At 43.4% G+C, this 22,744-nt stretch overlaps 1 protein-coding gene across 2 annotated transcripts; it reads right to left on the bottom strand.

The window, feature by feature from the left end:
• Positions 1–38: 38 nt before the first annotated feature.
• NSG1 (neuronal vesicle trafficking associated 1) lies at positions 39–22,227 on the bottom strand. 2 transcript variants are annotated; one of them, XM_082050498.1, is made up of 5 exons: positions 21,980–22,227; positions 21,235–21,385; positions 17,625–17,741; positions 6,124–6,234; positions 39–870 (listed from the first exon to the last, which is right to left on the bottom strand). In XM_082050498.1, exons 2-5 carry the CDS (start codon positions 21,361–21,363, stop codon positions 670–672), a joined length of 558 nt encoding a protein of 185 aa, XP_081906624.1. In that variant the 5' UTR covers positions 21,364–21,385; positions 21,980–22,227; the 3' UTR covers positions 39–669. The 2 variants fall into 2 exon arrangements, with proteins under 2 accessions (XP_081906624.1, XP_081906625.1); XM_082050499.1 differs by lacking the exon at positions 6,124–6,234.
• Between the last annotated feature and the right edge of the window lie 517 nt (positions 22,228–22,744).

The following is a 22,744-nucleotide window of genomic DNA, read 5'->3' as shown; positions in this document are numbered from 1 at the left end:
AATCCTGTTGACAGCAATAATAAAACATTGAGCATGCCTTGTTGCAGAGAACTTCGTTATCACTTACAAATAAACAACAGTAAAGAAAATGTAAGAAAAATGCTACCTGACAGTTTCTTTCTCCATACAAGTCATTATTACATCATGCCCCTGACATCAATGCTGACTAGCATTCTTGCTTGAGCCAAAAATAAGTATTAAATACAGCTTTCAGCTAAACAAGAGATCACTCTAGTTATGGCTGGGGTGTTTCAGTTTGCAAAATGACAAAAATTTAAAAAATTAATAAATGAAATTTCAGTTCAGACAACAGAACACTTGATCCAAGGTCCAAGCCCTGAATATCCCGCGAAGAAATCTGTCAGTATCCAATAAACTGCAAGAACATACCTAACATCAGATTTTTTTTTTTACATTGAAAATGGTGTCAAAGCTCTAAAGCAATGCTGATATGCACCTTGTTTTATGCCCATGAATGTTCTGCAGCAAGTTTTTGTTTTGGTCTTTTTGGTTTTTTTGTTTGTTTGCAAAGCAGTATCAGCAAACAGAAGCAATTGCACCATAAACATGAGTAACCTCTAAATTATCCAGAATTATATTGAATGAAAATTTCCTTAAAGTCCCTTAGTTACCCTCAAATGACATAGTGTTAATAATTAGCTTATCATACTAAGCTGATTTCTCAGCGGCTTCAGTCTCCTGTTCAGATAGTTTCTCCTCTGACAGTACCGTCATCCACGGGGACACTGAGCGCGTGATGGTTTGTTTGGCCAGGTTGTAGTGGTTTATGACCGTGTAAAATTTCCCTCGAGCGCTGGAGTCTTGTTCAGAGTAGTAGTTTTCCAACCCAGCTGGAATGCATTGATTATTCTGAAAAGAAAATCCATCACATAGATTACAGATACGGTCCCACACACACCAAAAGTGGGTTAGTTTTTTTCCCTTTAGCCTAAGCCAATATTCACTTTGAGTCAAGATGCAACGCACAGCAATTAACTACGGCATTGTCCTACTGCGTTGCAAATGTTCTACCCTGCAAGCCTTAAACTACTCATGTATTTGCCAGGAAGACCAATCTGGGTTCGTGTGCCAGAATAATTAACATACAAGAAACACGCTTGCCAAAAATTATTTTTAAAAGTCCTCAATCTCTAGTTCAAGCCATATTTTGCTGCTTTTTTCTCCCCACCTAGTTCTGACTGTTTGGGCTACTATTACAGATTTCTGCGTTCTACCATTAGAGCTCCAGGCCCTTCAGTACAGTGTTTTCCATCTGAGAAACAAACTAATACCGATCTACTGGTGCCAAGGTACGAACAGTTTTATAGCCCAGCAAATGAGACACACAGGGAAAACATTGTGGGTGGCCAAGCTTGTGCACCAGTGTGCACACACACACAAAATACTTCACTCTTGTTTGTCAGAGAGATGTAGCAAACAGCAGGCTTTTAAAAACCTATCTTTAGCTGTGGGACTACATTATTTAATTTCCCACAGTTTAACAGCACTATGTAGAAAATGCTGGATGCTCAGAGCTTTTCGAAGAGAATTACCTGATTTACAGAGTCAAACACCAAGTAAGATCCCAATTTTGCTGTCATCTTACAAACCAACATGAACATGTCTGTGCAGTGCGTTACCCAGCAGGCGTCCCGTAGCACCCGTTGGGTGCCGATGCAGCAGCAGCCCACGCAGCAGCTGCCTGCGCTCAAGGAAAAATGGTTTAGACAAATCTGTGACCCCCCACACGGGTTTTGTTGCAGAAGGTCAGTGTCTCTGCCACATCTGCCACTCCAGGCAGATCCCTCAGAGTGCTGGGACAGTCATCAGGGCAACTGGATTGACCCTCTAAAATATGAGCAGCTTGAAGAAAAGTAAGTTTAATCATTCTACTCTGTTTTAAGGAAAGTAAGTTTAATCATTTCTACTCTGTTTTAAGAAAGCAATAGGCTGTTCGGCCTTCCTGCTTGCAGCACAGGAAGACTAAAATTTATAATATTACAGCACAGCAACTTTGAACTGCCACTGTTCTCATCAAACTTGGGAAATGAAACTTAATATTGGAAATTTCTGAGCACAGAAACACAAGTAAAAACATCATGCTGGACCAGAGGCTCTCTCACATTTATCTCAGTCTTATCTCACATTTAGTTTTCGGTTGGCTTGTCTTTGTCAAAAAAAAAAAAAAAAAAAGAGGAAAAAAGGGAGGGGAAAAAAAGGAAGAAGGAAAAAAAAAGTGGCATAAGTAAGCACCAGTAACAATAGTTTCAAATGGTTTAAATAATGAGGCAAAAAATGACTGGGGGAAGATCCAACAGGCAGTCCTGGCTTAATACAAATTTTGCATCCTAAAAATGTTAGAGTGAAAAAAAATAAATCACCCAAAGAAAAGAAGAAGAAAAGAAGACTTGTCAAAACAACAGGCCTACAGGTAGCCTGATGAACCCGCCTGCCCCTGACAATGTGATCTCGTGGCAGTTCGCTGAAGGAAGAGTCGCTGTCACAAGACCAACTGTCCTCCCACGGAGTTCCCAGCGCATCGGTCCCCACCTGTTGTGTGACAGAGGCCTCCACGTGTGTCAGACTCACAATAGCGCCCAAAGTTACCACCCCCAGCCAGGTTCAGTTCATTATGTTTTGTGAACTCAGCAGCCAGGACGAATCCTCCCTCGCAGTTTTGCTTGAAGCAGCACTACAGAGCAGATGGGATTTAACCCCAGCTAAGCCGACACTTGTGCCTATTTAAGTGCCTGTTTAAGTCAATGGAGGTTTCCCTGTGGTCATAATCATCATACATGCTGGCTGCAAGACTGGAACCTAGATTTAAAAAAAATAATCCGGGAATATGGGATAGAGTTATTTGATATGCATGTTCAACTATGCCAACCATGCTATCTTCTGGTAGTGTTATCTGTGCTTTATCTGGGATAACTGACACTACTTCTGACGTGGTAAAATGACTAAGAAATACGCAGACATAGCCGTCTTCCTAGTGATTACCCCACTCAGTCACGGGATATAGTCACAATTCTAAATATTTTAAATGGAGAAAGGAACACTATCCATTGATCTTATGAAATCTGCCAAGGAAATTCAAGCAAATATAATTATTAGTGCTGAAGACAAGCCAAGATTACTGCCAGTCCAAAAAAAAGCCACAGAATCTTGTGTTGGTTTTCAAAGCAGTTTGCTTTGTAACAGGCAAAATGACTCAGTAATGTTATTTTTTGTAGTCGCAAACATGCACAACATCTGACAGAAGAGCCTCAAGAAACACACAGCAGAGTTTCCATCTTGACCACGTTTTTGCTCCTGGGGTTTCATCCTTCTAGCAAACACAGGAGAAACCTCCCCTTTGACTCACTGCTCCCGGTGTGCTGCCCAAGGAGAGCCCCTTTGCTCAGCCCCTACCCAAGGCAAGCCATGCAGCACTTGGGAGTGACCGAGCAACGGAAACTGGAGCCAACCCTCATCCTGCCACTTGCCTGAGACCTTCAGCTTACACAGAACATTCCTCTCCATCCTTTTTATTTGTTCCCGTGGTTCCCAGGTGAGAGAAGTCATAAGGAAGGTCACGAGGAAAAACTGGGAAGCTCCTGAGTGAGTTGCCAGTCTCTTGTTTCCTTCACAACCATTCTGTTCCAGAAATTAGTTATAGGTTAAGGCTTTGGATGCCTGAGTAAATCCTGGTTGCCAGTCTATATCTGTATTAAGAGGACTCCTTTTGCTTCTTTGACATAAAGACCCCAGTGGTATTTACTTATAAATAGTATCTTCAGTCACATTAACTTTGCTGGGCCAGTAATTCCAAACTTAATAGATGACAGTGTTGTCTTTAATGCAAGCAAATCACTTTGTTGCACTGTCCATGGGTCTGACAGAGCGCAGGTGCTTTGGCAAGGAAAGCTGAAGAGATGCAGCATGGAGCACACTGAAGCCCTGGAGAAGCTCCTCCAGGATCTAAGTGCACTCTGGTCTTTGAGGAAACTCCAGCACTGGGGCTGTGTCAGAAAGCCTGGGCAAACACACAATTGAGGCTTGAGCAGTTTAAGATTGCTATCCAAAGGCAAATAAGCACCTTTTTAAGCACACCTTCAAGCTCTGGATGTACAAGACAGCAGAAAAGGCTGAAAACACCGAAACCTTTAGAACTGCTCCATGTATGAGAGGATCAAAGGAGAGGAGAGTGAGTGAGAGACACAGCTGCGGGAGCTCAGCCTGTGTGCAGCGATTCTGATGGCACCAGGGCTCCTGGGGCAGGGGACACCTCTGCCCTACACCAGGAAATCACATCAGCATCCAAAGCCAGGGGACATCCAGGCCACAGAACATGGCATGAAGCCAGTCCACGGAGACACTGGTCACAAGGTGACAGACTACTTCATCTCTAGAGACATCTGTGCCAAGCTATGCCATGACGTATTACACATTCTCCCCCCCGTAAAAAAAGAGATGTAAAGGCAACAAATAGAAATTCATGTCAGCCCTGCTAGTTTCAGGCCTTGTGTCATTTGATAACATATTTATCCTGTAAAACTCTCAAGAGTGACATGACCAAAGAAGCTGTGCCTCCTGGCATTATGGCATCAAGCAGTTTGGAAACAGCCTCCCCAAAACCCAGCACGGGGAGAGAGTAACAGAAGCACGGCCCTGTGTGCTGCTGCACCTTAAAAACGAAGTGACAGGACATTCTGCCCGACTTCTTTTTCAAACACAGGGCCCTAAGGAGAAAAACGCAACCTGATCCTGTTCACAGTGAAACTTAAATACAGGTAAGAAACTGTCCTCCCTTTACATGTTTGTGACACTGGGAAGAAAGGATAAAATAATCCAGAAGGCTGCAACTCAAAGGAGGGGACAACATGGTATGAAAGGAAGCAGAAGCAGCAGACTGTCACTAGACTAAAGACAGGAGCACGTTAACTGCCCCGTCCGTATCCCAAATTGCTCAAAGCCAAGAGAGAGCTTATTAAAAAAAAAAAAAAAGATTACTGTCCCATGAGCCATGAGCACAGGGGGGTTTCAGTGCTTGTCTAACACAAAAAAAAAACAAACCAGCAGAACCAAAAGCTGCATCTCCCCAGTTGCAACCAAATGTTCTAACCACAGCATCTTTTGCCCTTGACCCAAGGGAAAGCAGTAACCTAAAACTGAATGCTTGGAGCTAAGAGAATCCAGCAGCGCAGCACTGATTGTAACTTTGGACTAGATTCTTGTGAGATATTTATGTGCCTGAAGTGACAGAGTCAAGAGTCCAGAACAGGAGCGTTAAGAAGTGCTGAGGCAGCCACTCCACCTTCAGTCCTTTTGAAGATCATACCAGGTACTCATTTGATTCATTACACAACTAAATATTCTTTAAAAATTAGAGGGAAGAATGCCATCATCACTGCTACTTTTCTTATCTAATTACAGCCAAGTTCAACTCTGCTAAATTTACAACTGAGAAATCAATGTTACCTTCCTGACTGTGAGCCCAGGTCACGGCCGAGGAGCCAGCAGGACCATCTCGCATGAACGAAGTGAGCCCCGGCCTCCCTTTCGGGGAGCACCACCGTTCTTCCCAATAAATGCGTTTTACCCTTTCTGGCATCACTTTTGGCCTGTGGCAGTAGGGCTTGGAGATCACTGTTCTAGAACACGAAGTTCTTTCTACAAAAATAACCCTAAGGTAACTCTGCTACTCTTAATGAGAACATCACTCTACTGTTTCTTTGACACATATTCAAGAGTATTTTTTTTTCCTCCAGGTTTTATCATTCCCTTCTTTCCTAAGAGACATGAATTTAGAGGAACAAGCCAACATTAAACCGTAAGACCCAATAAAAGAGGGCTTTGTCCAGACAACTGCAGATGCAGTAGGTTTGAAGGACACTGGTGCTGGGACTTCTGCTATATTTTCAATGTTTAAAGCATTAGCAAAACAACAACATTATGAAAACTGTGTAATAGTACAACCTCAATTATAAATTAAGCAGAAAGAAACATAGCAGGAAGCACACTAACCTATGAAAAGAAATACAAATTTCTATGCAATACAGCATGACTTAATCAAGGTTATGCAGAAAAAAACACAGAATATTACAGAGTCTTCTATTTTTCTAGAATATGTATGCAGTTTACCTTGAAAACAAATCCTTCTGGACAGGTATGATCATACTTGTAAACCTTGTAGACTACCAGAAATACAACACATGTTAAGAACGCAAGGGCAAAAAGGACCAGCACAGTTACCTGTAAAGAAAAATAAAACATGCTCATGTTAGTAATGCACTGCTTATTGTATTGCTGTTTGTTACTGTAGGCAGCAGAAGCCAGCAATGAATGCACTCCACAGTAAAATGAGGCAAAGGATAAAACCAGCTTCTTAGTTATTGAGGGAGAATAGAGAAGCAGCACGTCAGTGCTTCTGCCTCCTCTTCCTCGGAGAAGGCGGCAGGTGATCTGGTCAGCAGCCCATTGCCTCTGCCCTGCAAGGCTGGCTTTGGCTGCGCTCCTGTTCAGTGCACATGTGAAGCCAGAAGGACACGCTGAGGTAGTTTGGGTCCCCTGCTTTCTCAGTATTTGGACGATGTAAGTCCAGCTTGTGTCAGCTGATAAGCACACTTGTTCTCCCTGCGCCTGTCCAGGAATGGAGCCAGGTGACAGTAAATTAGCACAGGTGGCATCCAGATTATACCAAGGTGACTCTACAAAAGCAAGGAGAAAGTAATGTCTGCCTGCTCATCAGGATGAAAGTTCATTGCACCTGCTATAAATGTATGGATAGTTATACCAGCAGTCTGCACGCTTGGTTGCTCAATGCTCCTTAATTTATAGGTTGAAACAGTTCATCATCACACAGAGGCTGTACAGGAGCAGCTCACTGGCCAGCCCACGAGGGAATACAGCATGTTCACCAGAGGGCGAGCCGCAAGGAGTTCTGTTCCAACTCCTCCCCCAGCAGCCACAGAGAAGCTGTCACAGATGCACGACAGAGCAGTGACTTTTCACCGTGCCCTGAGGTACCTCTCTGGTCCTGAATTTGGGCTGGAGGAAAACCCAAGACACACCTTCAGCTTGAAATCACTGTCAGGATCAAGCTAACCTGTCCCAGGAATAAACCCTGAGCAGCTGCAGACCAGCAGCCTTTCAGGTGAGACAGGAGACAAGTATCTCTAGAATTACCTCACCCATTCACATGAGGAAACACAGAATTTAGGCCTAGCAGTTACACTGCAAAGGTCCCTAATTCAGAACCATTTTTGTGGAAGGTGTGAACTGAGCAAATAGCATTCACTACTTGGGGGAGTGTGTCAGATGTGTGTTTTTATTATTCTAAAGCTTCTACTGATAGACAAATAAGTAGCTCAAGGAGATTACAGAGTAAGAGTGGTTGAGGGTTTTTTTTGGGCCAGTTAGAAAGAAGCCAGCATGTGCTACAGCATAAGGAACAGTAATAAACAGAAACAAACACAATAATGCAATTAATTAATTTAAACAAAGTATAATATGATGAAAATTTTGAAGGAAGATGACTAAGCCAGCTATATACACCTCCTAAAAAAAGGAACTTAGGCACATCCGTGTCAATTATGCAAACAAGAATAATCGTATTTGAGAAAGCAAAAAAAAAATTGTAGCTTTGCCTCTTGGTAAAAAACCACCACCACACACTCCCCCTTTATCATAAACCCCAGAACTAATAGGATTTGCAACACTGCAAACTATGTGCAGCAGTGAATACACTGAGGACTGAAATGAACTTGCAGGGACTTATACTGGGGAAGCAAACTTGACCATGGGCAGACAACAGTGAGCGCTGAATTTCCTGGCTGAAACAAGGTTGGAGAGTATCAGGTGCTGCTGAAACCAAGGATTTATAAAGATTTTTGTTAGATGGAAAATAAGAAAAAAAAGGAGGGATGAAAGAGAGGCAGGGAGAACCGCAGATCAGAACATAATTTAGCAGAAGAAATGTAGATATTACTGTAAAAATGCCAATACAAATGAGACATGAAGCAAAGGACCTTTCTGGTTAATAGCAACATCTTCAGTTTCTCAGAACAGTCACTGGATTACAACAAAAAAATAATATTCTTAATCACTCTCCAAAAACCTCACACTGACATCAATTTTCAAATCCAATTAGTCTTTTCCCACATTTATTACTCGTTTGCATACACAAAGGTTAACAGGAATAGATTGCTCTTGTCTTGCTAACCTCGTATTTTGTGCTCACATGTCCCATGTCTCAGTATATCCCCCATGAATCCAAGAGATAAAGTACATTTTCCTTTCTGGTCACTCTCTGTGGCTCAGTTTAATAACGAACAACATAACCCTCTCCCATCCTGGCCAAGCCATGCCCCAGCTCAGCCCTTCTCACGTGTTTTCAATGAGGCCTCTCCCTTTTCTGCGGTTCTCTGGGGCCCCTTCCCATATTTTCTCACCTATCCCACCCACACACAAGGCCCTTCATCCCCTCTGGCTTGGCACAAACCTCACGTCCCATCTTCCAGTGTTTTCCCCTTCCCATAACTGTAACAAGCCTCATTCTCTCTTGTCCCATCAAAATTCTCCTTGAACACCAGGCTCTAGAAAAACTGACATTTCTCCCAAAGTCTGCAGTTCCGCCTTGGGGCTCCTTGTCCCACCTCCCTAACCCCTTGCTGACAAGTCCCACACACTGCCAGTCTCACCCTGCACCCATGTGCAGGTGCCCAGGGTCCACCTGCCCCACAGCCCATGCCCATGCCCCTGAGCAGGACACAGCCCTGCAGGCCTGGGGGGCCACGGGCTCGAGGCCTTCTCCTCCAACAGAGCTCCAGCTGCGCTGAGCAATGGCGGAGGATGAGGAACCAGAAAGGAGCGAGCACTCCTCAGCCTGCCCAGCAGCTCTGCAACACACACACGGCCCTGTCCAAGTTGCAGGTTTTGGGTCATTCACTTCTCACAGACTCATAGTGTATGTTATCCCGTTCCTTCTGCTCTGGCAGTCACTGCTCTCTCCCTGAGAGAAGAAACAGACAAGAGAGCCTAGGAAGTGGGGACAGAAAAAGATAAAATCCAGATGGAGTTATTGCTGAGGCTTCCCACACCCTACAAGATATATTCTACACAGCCTTGCAGAAGAGCTGCTCTCTCTAGGAGTACAGGCTTGTGACATGGGACACAGACACCAAGCAAACAATTGCTATGGTACAGATCGACTCAGCTCACATCTGTCTCCTCCACAAATAGGTGTAGCAGTTTAAAATGCTTTAAAATGCTTTGAGACTTGAGAATATTTTTGAACCATATTCCCTGGCCATCATACTAGCAGGGAATAGTAGAATTATAACATTATTTCCCAGTCATAACCATTTTGACATACAAATGGGGCCTCAGGAACATACTGCAAAGCTGACAAGCTATTTTGTAGCTGAAGCCAATTAGACAATAGAAAAATATTTGCATTTCCACAATCACTGCAGGATCACTCCCTCCAAGGCTCTGAAACTGTTTCGGAAAGTAATTATTTTCTTAAAGAGGTCAAAAGCCCAGTGTTGTGCAGATTGCTGGAGCCTGGCAAGTTGCAGAGCCATAGCCTCAGGGCAGACTTGCTGCGACACGGAGCATTTACCTGTTTCAGTGACCTGCATGGAGCTGTGACTTCTCACTGCTCGTTCAAGTCATGTCCAGCATGGTTCTTCCATTGCCACACAGTAAAACACTGGGAAATGCTGTCAGGGCTCCTTCTTCATCATTCTCATGGAATCTTTTTTTCTCCCTGTATTTCCTAATGTTATTAATTTCAGTATTAACATGTAAATTTTTATTCTCATTATCTCCAATAATTTGCAATCACACTCCATTTGCAAATCCCTAATCAAGTAAGCTCTTGTCTCCTTCCTATTAGAAGAAAAGCTCCCTTCTCTTACCATACTTCAGGATACAAGTAACTTCTACTCAGATAAAGGACAGTTGCACATGAAAATGACACAGAGGAAATAAATCCATCACTGGATTCCAATGTGATCCCAATCACCTGTTAATTCAACCCACTTCTCCTTTATAAGCTCAAAATCGTTCTCTTCCTTCTAACAGCCTTTTTCCTCCACTCTCATAATAACCCACTGATGGTGCACAATTGTCAGATCCCCAGGTTCACTCTTGACCCTGAAGCAGTCAGATTCCCCTGCCAGTAACACAGCACAGCCCTACCTCCCTGCCTCACCTTGAGCCCTCTCCTCCCAGATGCCTTTCAGAAATAAAACCACGGAAAGAGTGAGAGCAACAAGCTGCTCTAGACCACAAGCGCTACTTGTTACTGTATTGCTTTCTCTGAGGGCAACTTTGCACACTCACTATAAACAAAAGTTCTTCTCTTCCCTGTACTGGGGCACTGGCAGCAGCTTGCCCTCCTCATTCAAGGTAGGAGAGGATGCAATGCACACACAAGCAGCACTCTCCATCCTTCTAGAAGAAAATCTTGAATGTCTTCTCGTGGCAGCCAGCTGGCTGAGCGCAGGACCACACACAGTGGGAGCAGGAGTCTTCTGAATTACTATGATCATTCACAGCCATCTGCATCCTGCAGAATTCCAAGGTGCCTGTCACACCACAGGAGTGATGGGCTTTTAAAATACTTGTTATGAGCTAACTACAAGATAACACAAACAACCGTTTCTTTTAACTAGGAAGTCAAAGTCTAGTTTTGTTTTCATCTTGAGAGTGTCCTTTCAAGCTAGTTTTAAGGGGATCTGGCAGCAAAACTATATGAACAGAAAAGATGACAAGATATTATGTATGTGGCAGATTTTTTAATAGATTGAAAGTGAAGAGCAGAAGAAGGACAATGTCTAGCCAGAAGCCATTACAGTAATCAAAATGAGAGATGACTAATGAATGAACTAAGTGTACTCACAGCAAAAACACCTGTCTTCAGACGGTAAGCATTTAGCCGAAACTCACCAGATCTGACAACTACACTAACATGTAAACAGCTCATGATAAAGCCTTACCATCACAACCTGTTACATCTTCCCAATCAATCCATCCCGCTTTGCTACAGCTGCAGAACACTGCAAGCTGTTTTTCCTCTGCCTTGCTACTGCAGTCTCCTCCCTCCTCACTTCGTTAACATTTATTATGCTCCCCTTTTAATCAAGCCAGAATATTACAGCAGAATTATCAATTGCACCAACCGTGCCTACTTCTCTTCAAATCCCTTTCTGGCTCCTGTCCCTTTCTGAGCAAATTACAAGCCCTGTTTTTCAAGGCATCCACAAGTCTACCCATTTTGCTCCTCTTGGCTCCATCTTCTTCCATTTTGCCTGTATCCCACTGTCCCACTAAAGCCCAGATGCCATCTGTTTTCCCTCTGCCTTCAATCTCCACCTTTCCCATCCTGCCTCCTCCTCTTGATGGAAATTATTTTATTAGCCCACTCTCAGTGTGCTGGTTTGCACCACCTTCCTTCATGCTCTTCCTTCCATCACGCACCTTTCAGCACACAAACCCACCGAGGAACATTCCTGTTATGATGAGAAGTGGAACTAAAGTGGAACTAACAAGACATGCAGTAATTTTCCCTACTCAATCACTGACACTTGGTCACATCTCATCTCTGCTCTACATCTGTGCATTAGCTATTTGAATTGCAGCTTCTTGGGAACACAACTTTCATTTCTGATTTGCCTGTGAAATGCTGGGCACAGACTTGGTGCTAGCACCAAACAAAAAGAGCAAAGACATACATTTACAGAGCACCTTTCATCTGAAATGATTTACAACCAATTTATGCTTTGCTCACCAGTATGAAATGCAAAGCCCTCTGGGATGAAATACAGCAACTCTGCACAACCATTTAGGACAGGAAATTAAGATTACTGCGATCCAGTTTAAACTCCAAGAGAATTTTAGGCAAGCAGACTGTAATTACAATAGATTGAGTCTGGCTACATCTCACAGACTAGAATTTGTAAAACATCACACTGACTTCCCTGCAAATGGCCGTGACCTCCATTTCACCTCTCTCCACTAAAATCCTGCATCTCCAGCTACACAATGCCCTCTGCCAGTGTGTTAGAGAACACTGAAATCAGCTCCCCACTTCCCCTAACATTCCTGCTTTTCAAAAATTATTTCTGGACCTGTCCCTAGAAGTTTACATGAAAGATACATGTGAAACGGTGAACTGAAGGAATATGAAACGTTCGATTTGAAGTAAATGGCAACATGAAAGAAAAAAAAGGAACATTCCCATCTATAGATGCAACATTTGACTCCTTCATTCACAGAGCAATCCGAATTGCACAGAACAACTTGGTAAATTTCCCACGCACACTATGGGAACATACATACACATACAAGATGACGAGTGACTCAAAAGACAACCAGGTGCCTCATTTCAGGACAGTATTTCTAGCATTACATGCCATGTTTAGCTATATGACTGGTATCTATCTATTAAACTCATCTTCTTCATCAGGACATTCCCATCAAACCTCTGTGCTCAATGATGATAGTTTTGGGGTAGACTGTACAGAAAAAACAGCAGAAATCAGAAGACTGTGTCCTTCTCAGAGATAACAAAGAGGAAAGGAGAACTGGCTTGGATGCTTACCTGGAGATGACTGGCAGGAGCAGCTAGAAAGGCAGACAGATTCATGAAAGACAGTAAGTAAAAAGAAGCTACAGACCCAGTGCTTATTAACAGCAACAGTGCAAGAGAAAAGAACCAGCCTGCAAGGGAGTCAATTAATGAAACCTGAGGGAGATACTGTTAGACAAAAACAGGTTAACAAGGCAGTGGCCTTGAGAGTCTAGCACTGTGGCTTAACACAGCTGTTCACGACAGTGTTCCCATCTTCCACCACACAGCACCATATATTAGTTTTTTTTAACTACAGAGATGTAAGGAAGAAGTTCAAGAAACCCCGTGGCCCTAAGAAATTGTTACCTTCCCATACGAACCCAGACGATATTACTGAGGCCAAGAGAAAGGCTGGAAAGGTTACTACAGAAGAGGAAAGGCTATGTGTTACATCTGGAGAGACCCAAAACATGTTCCGTGTCACTAGTGTCCCTGGTTCTGCTCCAAGAAAAGGATTTTGGACGGATACAATGGCAGAGGACACCTAAAGCAGAGCAGGGGAGCTGCTGTTAGCCATCCACTTTACTTAAATCTTCCAGCTCCAACTGTAAAATAATTCCTTTTAGCCGAAAATTTAGCAGGAGGACTGACAATGTCGTATCAGGGAATTATCAAACTTTTTTTAAAAATGGAAAAACGACAGTTGCCATGCAGAGCTTTCACTTACATCAACTGTTTTAAAATAGCAGTTATATTGAAAGAAGAATCTCTTTTATTTTTTCTTGAAGTAATAAAGGAAGAAATCAAAGCCAGGCAAACGCTTATACTTGTGAGCAACTTTAATCCTGTGAGTAGTTCTACTGAAGAAAACAGGACTACTCATGGCAGTAAGTACCTGTCAGCACTACATGACAGACACAGAATATACTGAAAGAAGCCATATCCTGCGCAGGAATCAGCTGACATCTCACGCACCTAACAGACTCTGTAAGGGGGAGCAAAGAGGTACTCAACCCACAGAGTAATCACATAGAACCTGACAAGTATTTTCCTTGTCTCTGATTATTTTTACAGCAATAATAATCATTGACATTACCAAGAACAACAGGCAAACAAGTCTTGAGGCAGAAACACGTTTTAAAGGATACCTCTTTAAGACAGACCAAAAATGGAATATTTAAATGTAAGCTGCATACATTTTTTTTCAGCCTTAAAATGGCCAGGTAAAACTGCAAGAACTGATTTTGAAAGGAAGTCTCGCTTCCTTTTCCATAACCTCATGGAGACATTTCAACAACTGCTTGCTACTTTGATAGCACATGGCTTGCAACATATGGTCTTACACAGAAATAAGCTTGAGGCTTTGGCACTGCACTTCAACATATATAGAAATGTCAAGGATAAAGTCTGAAGAACTGAATTGCCTTTGAATAGAACCAAAGGGTTTAAGGCATACCACAGCCTGGGTTTATTTAAGGGCTTGAAATTTATTTGGAAACACAGGTGTTTGTTTTCAAAATACTTCTGAATGTTCTTTATTCAGGTTTCCCCAAAGACAGAAAAATACCTCATGCTTTGATACTGCAAACATTTTTTAAACGGCTGTGTTTGTGCACAACTGTCAACCGTAGCCCAGTTCAATGGGTGTCAGAACAGACATCCACTACAAAATCCCACTACTCTGCCAATGGTGGAGGCAAAGGTTTGGCCTTGGGTAACTGATACCATCAATTTTCTCCCACAATAGCTTCCTATGTCCTGATTCATTAGACTGCTTTGAAATGACACGTACAGCCACGTTTTGTTGTTCTGTACAGTGGACAGAAGGAGAGACAAAGCTGCCTCGTTCAAAGTTGCTTTCCAGATGTGAAGGACCAACTCCACCCATTAGCTTATACTGTTCAAAGAACAAAAGCACAACTTCTATTTCTCAAGGAAAAATAATCTTCAGTGAAAAAATCACATCTTCTTTGGAGTGGTTAGTGCTATACAAATAAATTAAGACAACAGGGTTCTCAGAATCAGGAAGTCTTCACGTTCTTCTGACATATTCTGATTTGAATTCAGAATGTGGCTTCATACAGGGAAATTATACTTGCAGTTTTCTTTGTAAACATACTCAGCTCTGTTGTAATAACTGTGGTAATGTGGATTGAATGCAGAAAATATGTTTTATAATTTCTTATTCAGCCAGCTGCTAAAACACCAAATGATCTACATGACATACGCACATGCTGGAGCTGCTTCATTTGTTATAATGTATAATTTCGCAGGAAGAACAGCTTTAGATGATCTGCACTGCTGAATCCCAAAAATGCAATCTGCTTTGTCCTTACTTAAGAAGCACATCTTAGAATACACACGTGAATTATTTGTAAATATGACTGACTGACTTTTTTTATTTTTAGTACAACATTTGGGCTGTGTCTTGTGGCAAGCTTATGCATCGGTGATGTACATTATTAAAGTCATTAAAATGGCATCTGAAGCTTTTTTCATGAACACGAGCCAAAGTCAATATCTCACCAGTTAAATAATGCATTTCATAATTACAGCAAGTATTTAATTTTCAAACAAATATCCTTTTACTCTCTCAGAATCAACAGCAGCAGTTAACATGATGGTTCACAATTAATAAGGACCCACGAGAAAACCTCACAATATCAGTACTTTTCATCTACATATTTATGAAATTTCATCAATTATTAATGCAATATTTACTACTGGAAGTGGTGAATATGACAATCATCCCTTCTGGAAAACCAGTCAGTTCTCTTTAAAATGTTGCAAGCAGCATAATTCAATTCTAAAATTGTTATATAGAGATTAAGGGACATTTTTAGGACCTGGATGTTCTGCATTAAACTATTGTTTTCAATTAACTGAACCACGATTTTCCTGATTGATCAACCCCCACACTCTTCTTCAGAAGCCTAGACTTAAAGCCAGCGTGAATCACTCTGCAATTCCCAAGAGATACCAAATCTTACTGAAACCTCTCTCTGATGCAGTAGTTACCTAGCAGCAAAACCTAGCAACCCTGTAGTATGAGATTAATCCCAGAGCGATCATCATAAAGTAATATCTAAAAGACATTTTGTTTAAGTATGCCATCCAAAGGTACATAAAAACGCAACGCAAAAATGCTCAGGCTTCTAACTGTTCAGCTACACAAATTAGAAAAGAGTACCCAACAGCACGAGCTGTGTATTTGTTGTTCAGCAAGGTCTCATTTGCTCAGCTCTTCCAAAAAAGACAGAAAGAACCCAGATCTACAAAGAGATGTGCAAAACATTCAGATGCGTGTTCAAAACCCTTCCTCATCTACAATTTGATGTTCAAGCAATCAAATCCCCTAGTACCTACAGCTGGTAGATAAGTGCAGAATTGTTCAGGTATGGGTTCTGCTCAGTTGCTTGGAACTGAAGTCCTAGCACGATACTCAAACTAACCACTTTCTCCCCTTGCTGTTCTACTATGTAATAAGCATTTTTGGACCACCTTAGTGTGGCCAGGACACACATAAAAGACAGAGCTAAGACCTCCTTTTTCTGAGCTGTCCATCTGCACCTTACACAACACTATAATATTGCACAAGCCTCACCTGAGAAGAAGGGGATTACTCTCAAGGACTGGTACCATGGTGCCAGGAGGAGAAAGACAGAACATCAGTCGGAATGTAGCATCCAAGGATGGGATGTCCTTGCTCCAAATCAGGGAATAGAAAAACTGGAACTGGCTTTCTTATGTCCTTAGTAAACCCCTGCCAGACTCCATCACGTCCCTTACTAGCATCTGGGGTGCTTCCCCACACAGCTTACTAGGGAACCACATGCTCCACTGTATGGCTGAAGACTCCACCAGGTGACCCGCACTTAAAACATTTGTCCTGGCAACAATTTGAAAAGTTCCTTTGCAAATGTAGCCTAAAGCATCTAACCATCCTAGAGCCTTCACATTGTTTGTTCAGCATGCTTCAATTCCACAGAGAGCTGTACACAGTCTTACAAAGGTAGCCTTGGGCCTGGGCAGCTTTTAGAACAGGTACAACAGAACTAGAAGCTTTGGGTATGCCCTAAAACTCCTACCACAAAGCAGAGGTTATAAGTGCGCAATATAAAGAGACTCCACATATTTACCGTAACTCTGTATTTTTCCCTCATGCTAAACGTTAGGCTTTCCAAATGTCTTTGTACCTGTGCACTGAACAGTGTGGTTTCCTGCTGTTTAAAAATGCTTTGGCATCCTTAGGTAAGATGCCAAATTAGCTGCACTGAAGAGCTGTAGTCTTCCTTTGTTAGGAGAACAGGTAGGAAAGCATGAGCTGAAGTATCGACCTCCCTGCTTTGTTTTACTTACAGAGCAAGAAAACCTACCCTTCAGTGAGAAGGGGGAAAGGAATTAAATCCTTGGACTAGTTAAGCTCTCAGCTTTCCTCTGGGACTACTGAAGGGAGTAACAGGGGTCTAGAAATTAAAGAGTAAATGTAAGTCAGATTCTTGCTGAACTGCCATCTGCCATTAACAGTCGTCACCAAGCTGTAAGATACAACTGGACCATGAACACTGATAGCAAAAAGCTCTGGTATACATTCCTGAGCTGCCAAGTCATACATTTAACTATAAAAAAATATATAATCAACCATGACAGTGCTTTTAAGAGAATGGTTTGGCCATGAGGAAAAATAAAAAGCCAACAAGAAAACAAATACTCCTGTGGTTTGAGTCCTTAAAACCCTAACGGGAGCTTTATCCATGCCTTGAGAGCTACCTGTGTGCAGCCCACAGACCCCGGCCAGCCACATTCTGAAACCCACACGCTGACAGAAGTGCCTTCTGAATTCATCTGCCAGTGAGAGGTTACAGCAATAACGCTGCGATATTTGCTTTTGCTTCTAATTGCCAAATACTGAACTACTGCAAGGTTGAATTTTTTTTCATGTCCATATATATCCCCAACAGCCACTCTGTTAGTTATAGCCACTTTTGACTCCCATCAGCAACTGATTTTAAGCACTTCTGTGAGCACAACCAAGTCATTAATGTCTTCAGATAGCACTGCTTACCTTAAATCTTTCTGAAACCCCTTCAGTGATGCTGATTGTGAATTCAGCTATTTTAGGAGTACGGAACTTTCCTTTCTTGCGATCAGGTTCATATTCTGTTTTCGTTTTGACCACAACCTTTAAAAAAATTTAAAAAAAAAAAAAAAAAGCTGTCAGCTGAAACTAACCACAGGAATCTTATTTATTCAATAACTCTTATTTTACCTGCTTACAAGTGCATCTAGCACAGCCTTCTTTTTCCCCCACTCTGTCTGATCCTTCTTTGGAAGCTGTAAGCTGTTAGTTGTTTTTCCTGCACAGTAATCATCAACAAAATTATCCCTCAAAGTGGCTTTGATGGAACTACGGGAATACTTGTTCATCTTTTTCAGCTGCGGTGGTCCTGTGCTGCTATACTAAGCAAGCATCTACTTAGTTCAAATCCAAACCATGAAGCTTCCCACTTTGTTTGAAAATAGCCACCTCCATTTGCTTCAGGAGATCCCACTAATGGGATTTCCAACTGGAGACCAATAGGATGAGACTGTTATCAAAGAGTGTCCATAGAAATCCAGCAGATGATGATGCCACCAGCAGCCATGTTCTCTGACAGCAGGATTTTGAGTTTAAAAGTCACATGACCTGCCCAGGTGCTATGCACTATGTGCTAGACTAAAGCTCTTGGCACTCTTATTTTTAACATCTAATTTACGAATTATCAGCTGCAAACAGCAAGACGCAGACAAATGCTTGTGTTAATGAGATTTCTTGAAACACCCAAGGCTCTTTAACTTGATTTTATTCCTTGGTATGAGCTATTGCCCCCAGCTACACTATTTAGCATCTTACCTGTATTCCTAAAATATTCATGATGTCAATCATATTGCTAGTGCTCTCCTAGGCATTCTAACTGCACAACATCTTCACATACCTAACCTATTTGCCTCATTTTTGTCTTCTAAATTTTTTCATCATGTTTATCAAAGTATCCCTCTCAAGGTAGGGTGCAGTTTATCGTACTGACAGTGCTATTAAGATTTGCTCAAATTTCTCTGTTGTTCCAAAGAATAAATATCTAGACCGTTTTAAAATTTTAGAAACAGATTCTATCTTTAGAGCAACCCATGGTATCAATAGCAACTACATTATTCTGAAATTAAGATTGTGATATTCACAGGTAGCCAGGTACTGAAATTAAAGCTTTGGGTTCCCCTCACTTCCCTGTGAAGGGGTATCTAGAATGTGTAACTGTACCCAGACTCAGTACAACAAAGCTTATTAGACACTTTTACAGTATTATACACATACATGCAGGACATAGTCTCTAAACTTATTTCAGCTAGAATTAATAAGGTAACGATTATAACTATATAACTTCATGATTGCTAAATAGCAGCATGGAAATAAGCTGTCTGAAGATTCTGGAATGGTTTTTAATATTTTACTTCCCCTCTTCCCCCTTTATGTTGCATAATCTCAAATCACATTCAGCTAACACTGAACATACAGTTCTAACTGCGTGGTTATGTAATGTCGTCTTTTGTTTAACATACCTAAATGGGAATTTAAATCAGTTCATCCCTCTAATTTAGAAGCTGTCAAAATCATCAAATTCTCAGTGCTGCAGTCACTACTGTTCAAGAAGTTATGCTTCACTGCCATGCTGGAGCCTTGTAAGTGAATAATAAGCATAGATATATGAAGTATGTACTCCTTATTCATTATACATGAGTGTCTTCCTACTTCACAATTTGATCTGTGTGTCAGTCCTGACTTGATACTGTTTCTTTTCCTCAGATCAGTTGCTCTACTATTGCCTTTGAGTCTGCAGCAACCAGTGAAGACACACTGACATGACTAACCAGGCAGTTACAGAAAGAAGCCAATAGGACCAATAAATACATGATGGTTCTTTTCCCCTCTATGTCTGCAAAAGGAAATGAAAGCTAATATAAAAACAGATAGTGGAAAGAGTAGAAGAGCCAAGCAAATATTCTTTCATTTAAGCTCCTCGTCTAGTTGTACTTTCATTCTGGTTGAACTTCCATTCGAAGCAAATGTTGTGAAGGTGGGAGGAGTTCTGCCCCACTCCAGCAGGAGCAATCAGGCTGGCACAGAACCGCCTGGGTTCATTACAGAGGCTCTGCTCCAATTAAACCCATTACTACACAGGTCCCTTGTTCAGACTTTTGCTCAGCAGTGCAGTAACAAATTCCTTTGGACCTTAGGCCCTGGTAATCGGTTATATCCAGTCACCAGTTGGCAGGCATATCAGACACAGTAAGACTTTACTTGTTTGAAAGCCTCTGGGTACAATTTTGCCCTCAGTTACAACATTTACACCCATGTAACCGAGGGCAGAAAATGGACCCTCAGGCTCTCTAACAGCTGTTATGGCTTATTGCATTTATGCCTGCCAACTGGCCACCGCACACAGCACAGAATGATGTTGATAGCAATTAAAATGGAGGTCACAAATTTACTTGCATTGCCTACAAGCAACACTCTACTGAGGCAAATTTAACAAGCTAAAATTCTTTACCCCAAGATAAGATTATGCAAATTATTTTGAGCTGTCAGTTTATCTAGAAGTAGAATTGAGCTCATGAGAGACACAATGCCAAAAATAAAAATCAGCATGAAGATACTACTGACCATTTTCCAGTTAAATTTTGTGTGTTCCAAAGACTGCAAAGCTTGTTTGCCAGATGTGTATGTGAGAAATGTGCAAGTAAACATCCTACTACAATAGGATACTGAAAAAACAGGGTACTGAAATATCTGAAAAAATATCCTACTACCTTACCTGTATCCTTACCTGTAATATCACTTACTGAATTCTATATTGTGAGAATAAACATATTTACAGGCTATCACATCACCTTCCTAAACCCTTAAAATTAAATCCTTAGTAATCAAGCCACGTAATGAAGAATGCAGGATGCACATTTCCCTTCCAACCTGTAAGCAGCACGTTGAACTGTCCCCTTCCAGCTACAGAGCATTTGAATCATCTATTTGCTGGGTTTTGAACCAAGTAAATTGCCAAGGAGAAAACTCAGTGGCCTGTTTTAATCTCATTATTTCAGCTTGTCTGGGGCTAGCATTCATTTCCTACTGAAGCACACAGAAATCATGGAAGTTCTTTCTCTCTGTGGCCAGTCCGCACACATACATCTTGCAGAGAAGTAAAGCAGTGCTTTATTCCCCCATTAGGGATGCATTTGCTGGACAAGGAAAATTCACGTCCTTCATGGAAAATACACAGTGCCTTCCAGATACAAAAAAAGAAAGATACAGAATAGGAAGGGCTATGACAATAGAGCCTAGAGAAGCCTCTTGCTTGCATCTGTATCCTTATATATTTCATACAGCAGCAATGAAATCTATATATGCTTATACGCAATGTAGCTTATTGCTAACGTTTCCCACTACTTTATAATGCAAATCACTACTACTGGGTTTTCATCAGCTTAACTGTTAATTTTTTCCCCAGAGGGAACCAGCATGCCCTGAAACACCCCATATTTCTTGCCATTTCTAAGCCGCTCATTACACATAACCTATTCTTTTGTTGTTTGCCTGAGATTTGGGTGTGATTCTCCAGGGTGGAAACTAAAGCCTACTGTACCTTATCAGGAGGTGGGAACTGGAGCTGATTGACATCCAGGGGTGTGATCAGGGGGATGGTGTCAAATCCATCCTCCAAAAGGGGCTGCTTTGTGCTCTTCTCGCTGAAATTATTCCCCAGTTTCACCATTCTTCCAGGATAGAGGGATTTTCTGCAGGCACGCACAGCCACACACGCACAGAAATGCAAAACGTCAGAAACTCGGGATGCACCAGACCTTTCCCCAGCACCCCAGGAACCCGAAATATCTTATGAAACGGGGAAAAAAAAAAAAAAAAAAAAAAGGCGTTTGTCTCTGTGGCTCGGTTACATGTTGGCGTTTTGGGAATAAGAACGATGACCAGCGCTTTTATTATCAAAGTTAAAAAGAAACAAAAAAAGGCAAGAGAAAAAAAAAAAAAACACACAAACCACCAATAAACCAAAAGCACCCCAAATTCCGACACGTTAGCCTGACCGGAGCGATGACTTCCCGCACGGCCCCGGTGCGGCATCGCCCCTCAGCCCCGCAGCGGGAGGGCGCCGGTACCGCTCCCCGCCCCGGCCCCTCGCCGCCCGCCCAGCCCCGCCGCCCCCGCAGCAGGGTCGCGGCCGGGGGACCCTCCGCGCCTCCCTCCCGTCGCGCCCCACCATGGCTCTCCCCTCACAGGGGCAAATGCCCCCGCGTCCGGCGGCCGCCGCCGCCACGGCTCGCAGCCGTTCCGCAAGGGCCGGCGAGGTGTGAGGCAGCGGCCCCACCACTCACCGCCGCGGCTCCCGGCCCTTCCTCAGGGGGCGGTGAGGCGTCGTTCGGCCGCGGCCCGCGCAGCAATGGCGGAGCGGGGAGCGAGGTGGCGGCTCTGCCTCCGCGGGGTGACTCTGGGCGGCCGCAGCGCCTGGGCCGTGACGCAGCCACCGCCTGGCTGAGGGCAGCTCTGGAGCAGCAGCACAAAGGGGCCCCGCGGGGATGAGGCGGGCGGCTCCCCCCAGCCGGCTACTGGCGCAGCGGCAGCAGGTGGTGGAGGAGGAGGAGGAGGAGGAGGAGGCGGCGGGGGGGGGGACGGGACGCACCGCCCTCCGCGCCCCTCCCCTGGCGGAGGCCGGGTACGGTGCCGGCGGTTGTCCGTGCCCTGAGCTACCGGCGGGGGGCCGCCGCCCTGCCGCTCACGGCAGCCCCTTCGCCCTGAGGTGGGGCTTCCCGGCCGGGCTGCCCGCGCCCCAAGGGAGCCCCGGCGGAGTCAGTCTCGGTACCTCAGGCGGGGAAGCCGCGATGGAGAGCCGGCCCCGGCCTCACCCCCCTGGCCGACGGGGAGCCGGGGGTTCAGCACCGGTCGTTTGGCTTCGTCCTTAGCGCGTCTCCTTGTTTCCCTCAGTCGTTCCTGCAGGGAGAGAACGAGCGTGCTCGTCAGGACAGCGAGACCGAGTCTCCTCTCTGTAAAACGGGGTGGGGGGAAGCGAACATTGGAGCCGGTGCTCGCGTCACTTGAAGGTAAATGCGTATTGCAGGGCTTTGCGGCCCGGGTGGGAGAGG

The sequence above is a fragment of the Streptopelia decaocto genome, assembly GCF_964273445.1.
Source record: "Streptopelia decaocto genome assembly, chromosome: 4".
NCBI lineage: Eukaryota > Metazoa > Chordata > Aves > Columbiformes > Columbidae > Streptopelia > Streptopelia decaocto.
Note: the sequence above shows the minus strand (reverse complement) of the source record. Positions and strands in the feature narration are given on the sequence as shown.

Coding starts and splice junctions, on each gene's coding strand:
- NSG1 (XM_082050498.1), bottom strand. CDS start 21,363: ATGGTGAAACTGGGGAATAATTTCAGCGAGAAGAGCACAAAGCAGCCC. Junction 6,235..17,624: donor GGGTTTCAGAAAGATTTAAG/GTAAGCAGTGCT, acceptor TTTTCTTTACAG/GTAACTGTGCTGGTCCTTTT. Junction 871..6,123: donor CAGAAGGATTTGTTTTCAAG/GTAAACTGCATA, acceptor TTTTCTTTTCAG/AATAATCAATGCATTCCAGC.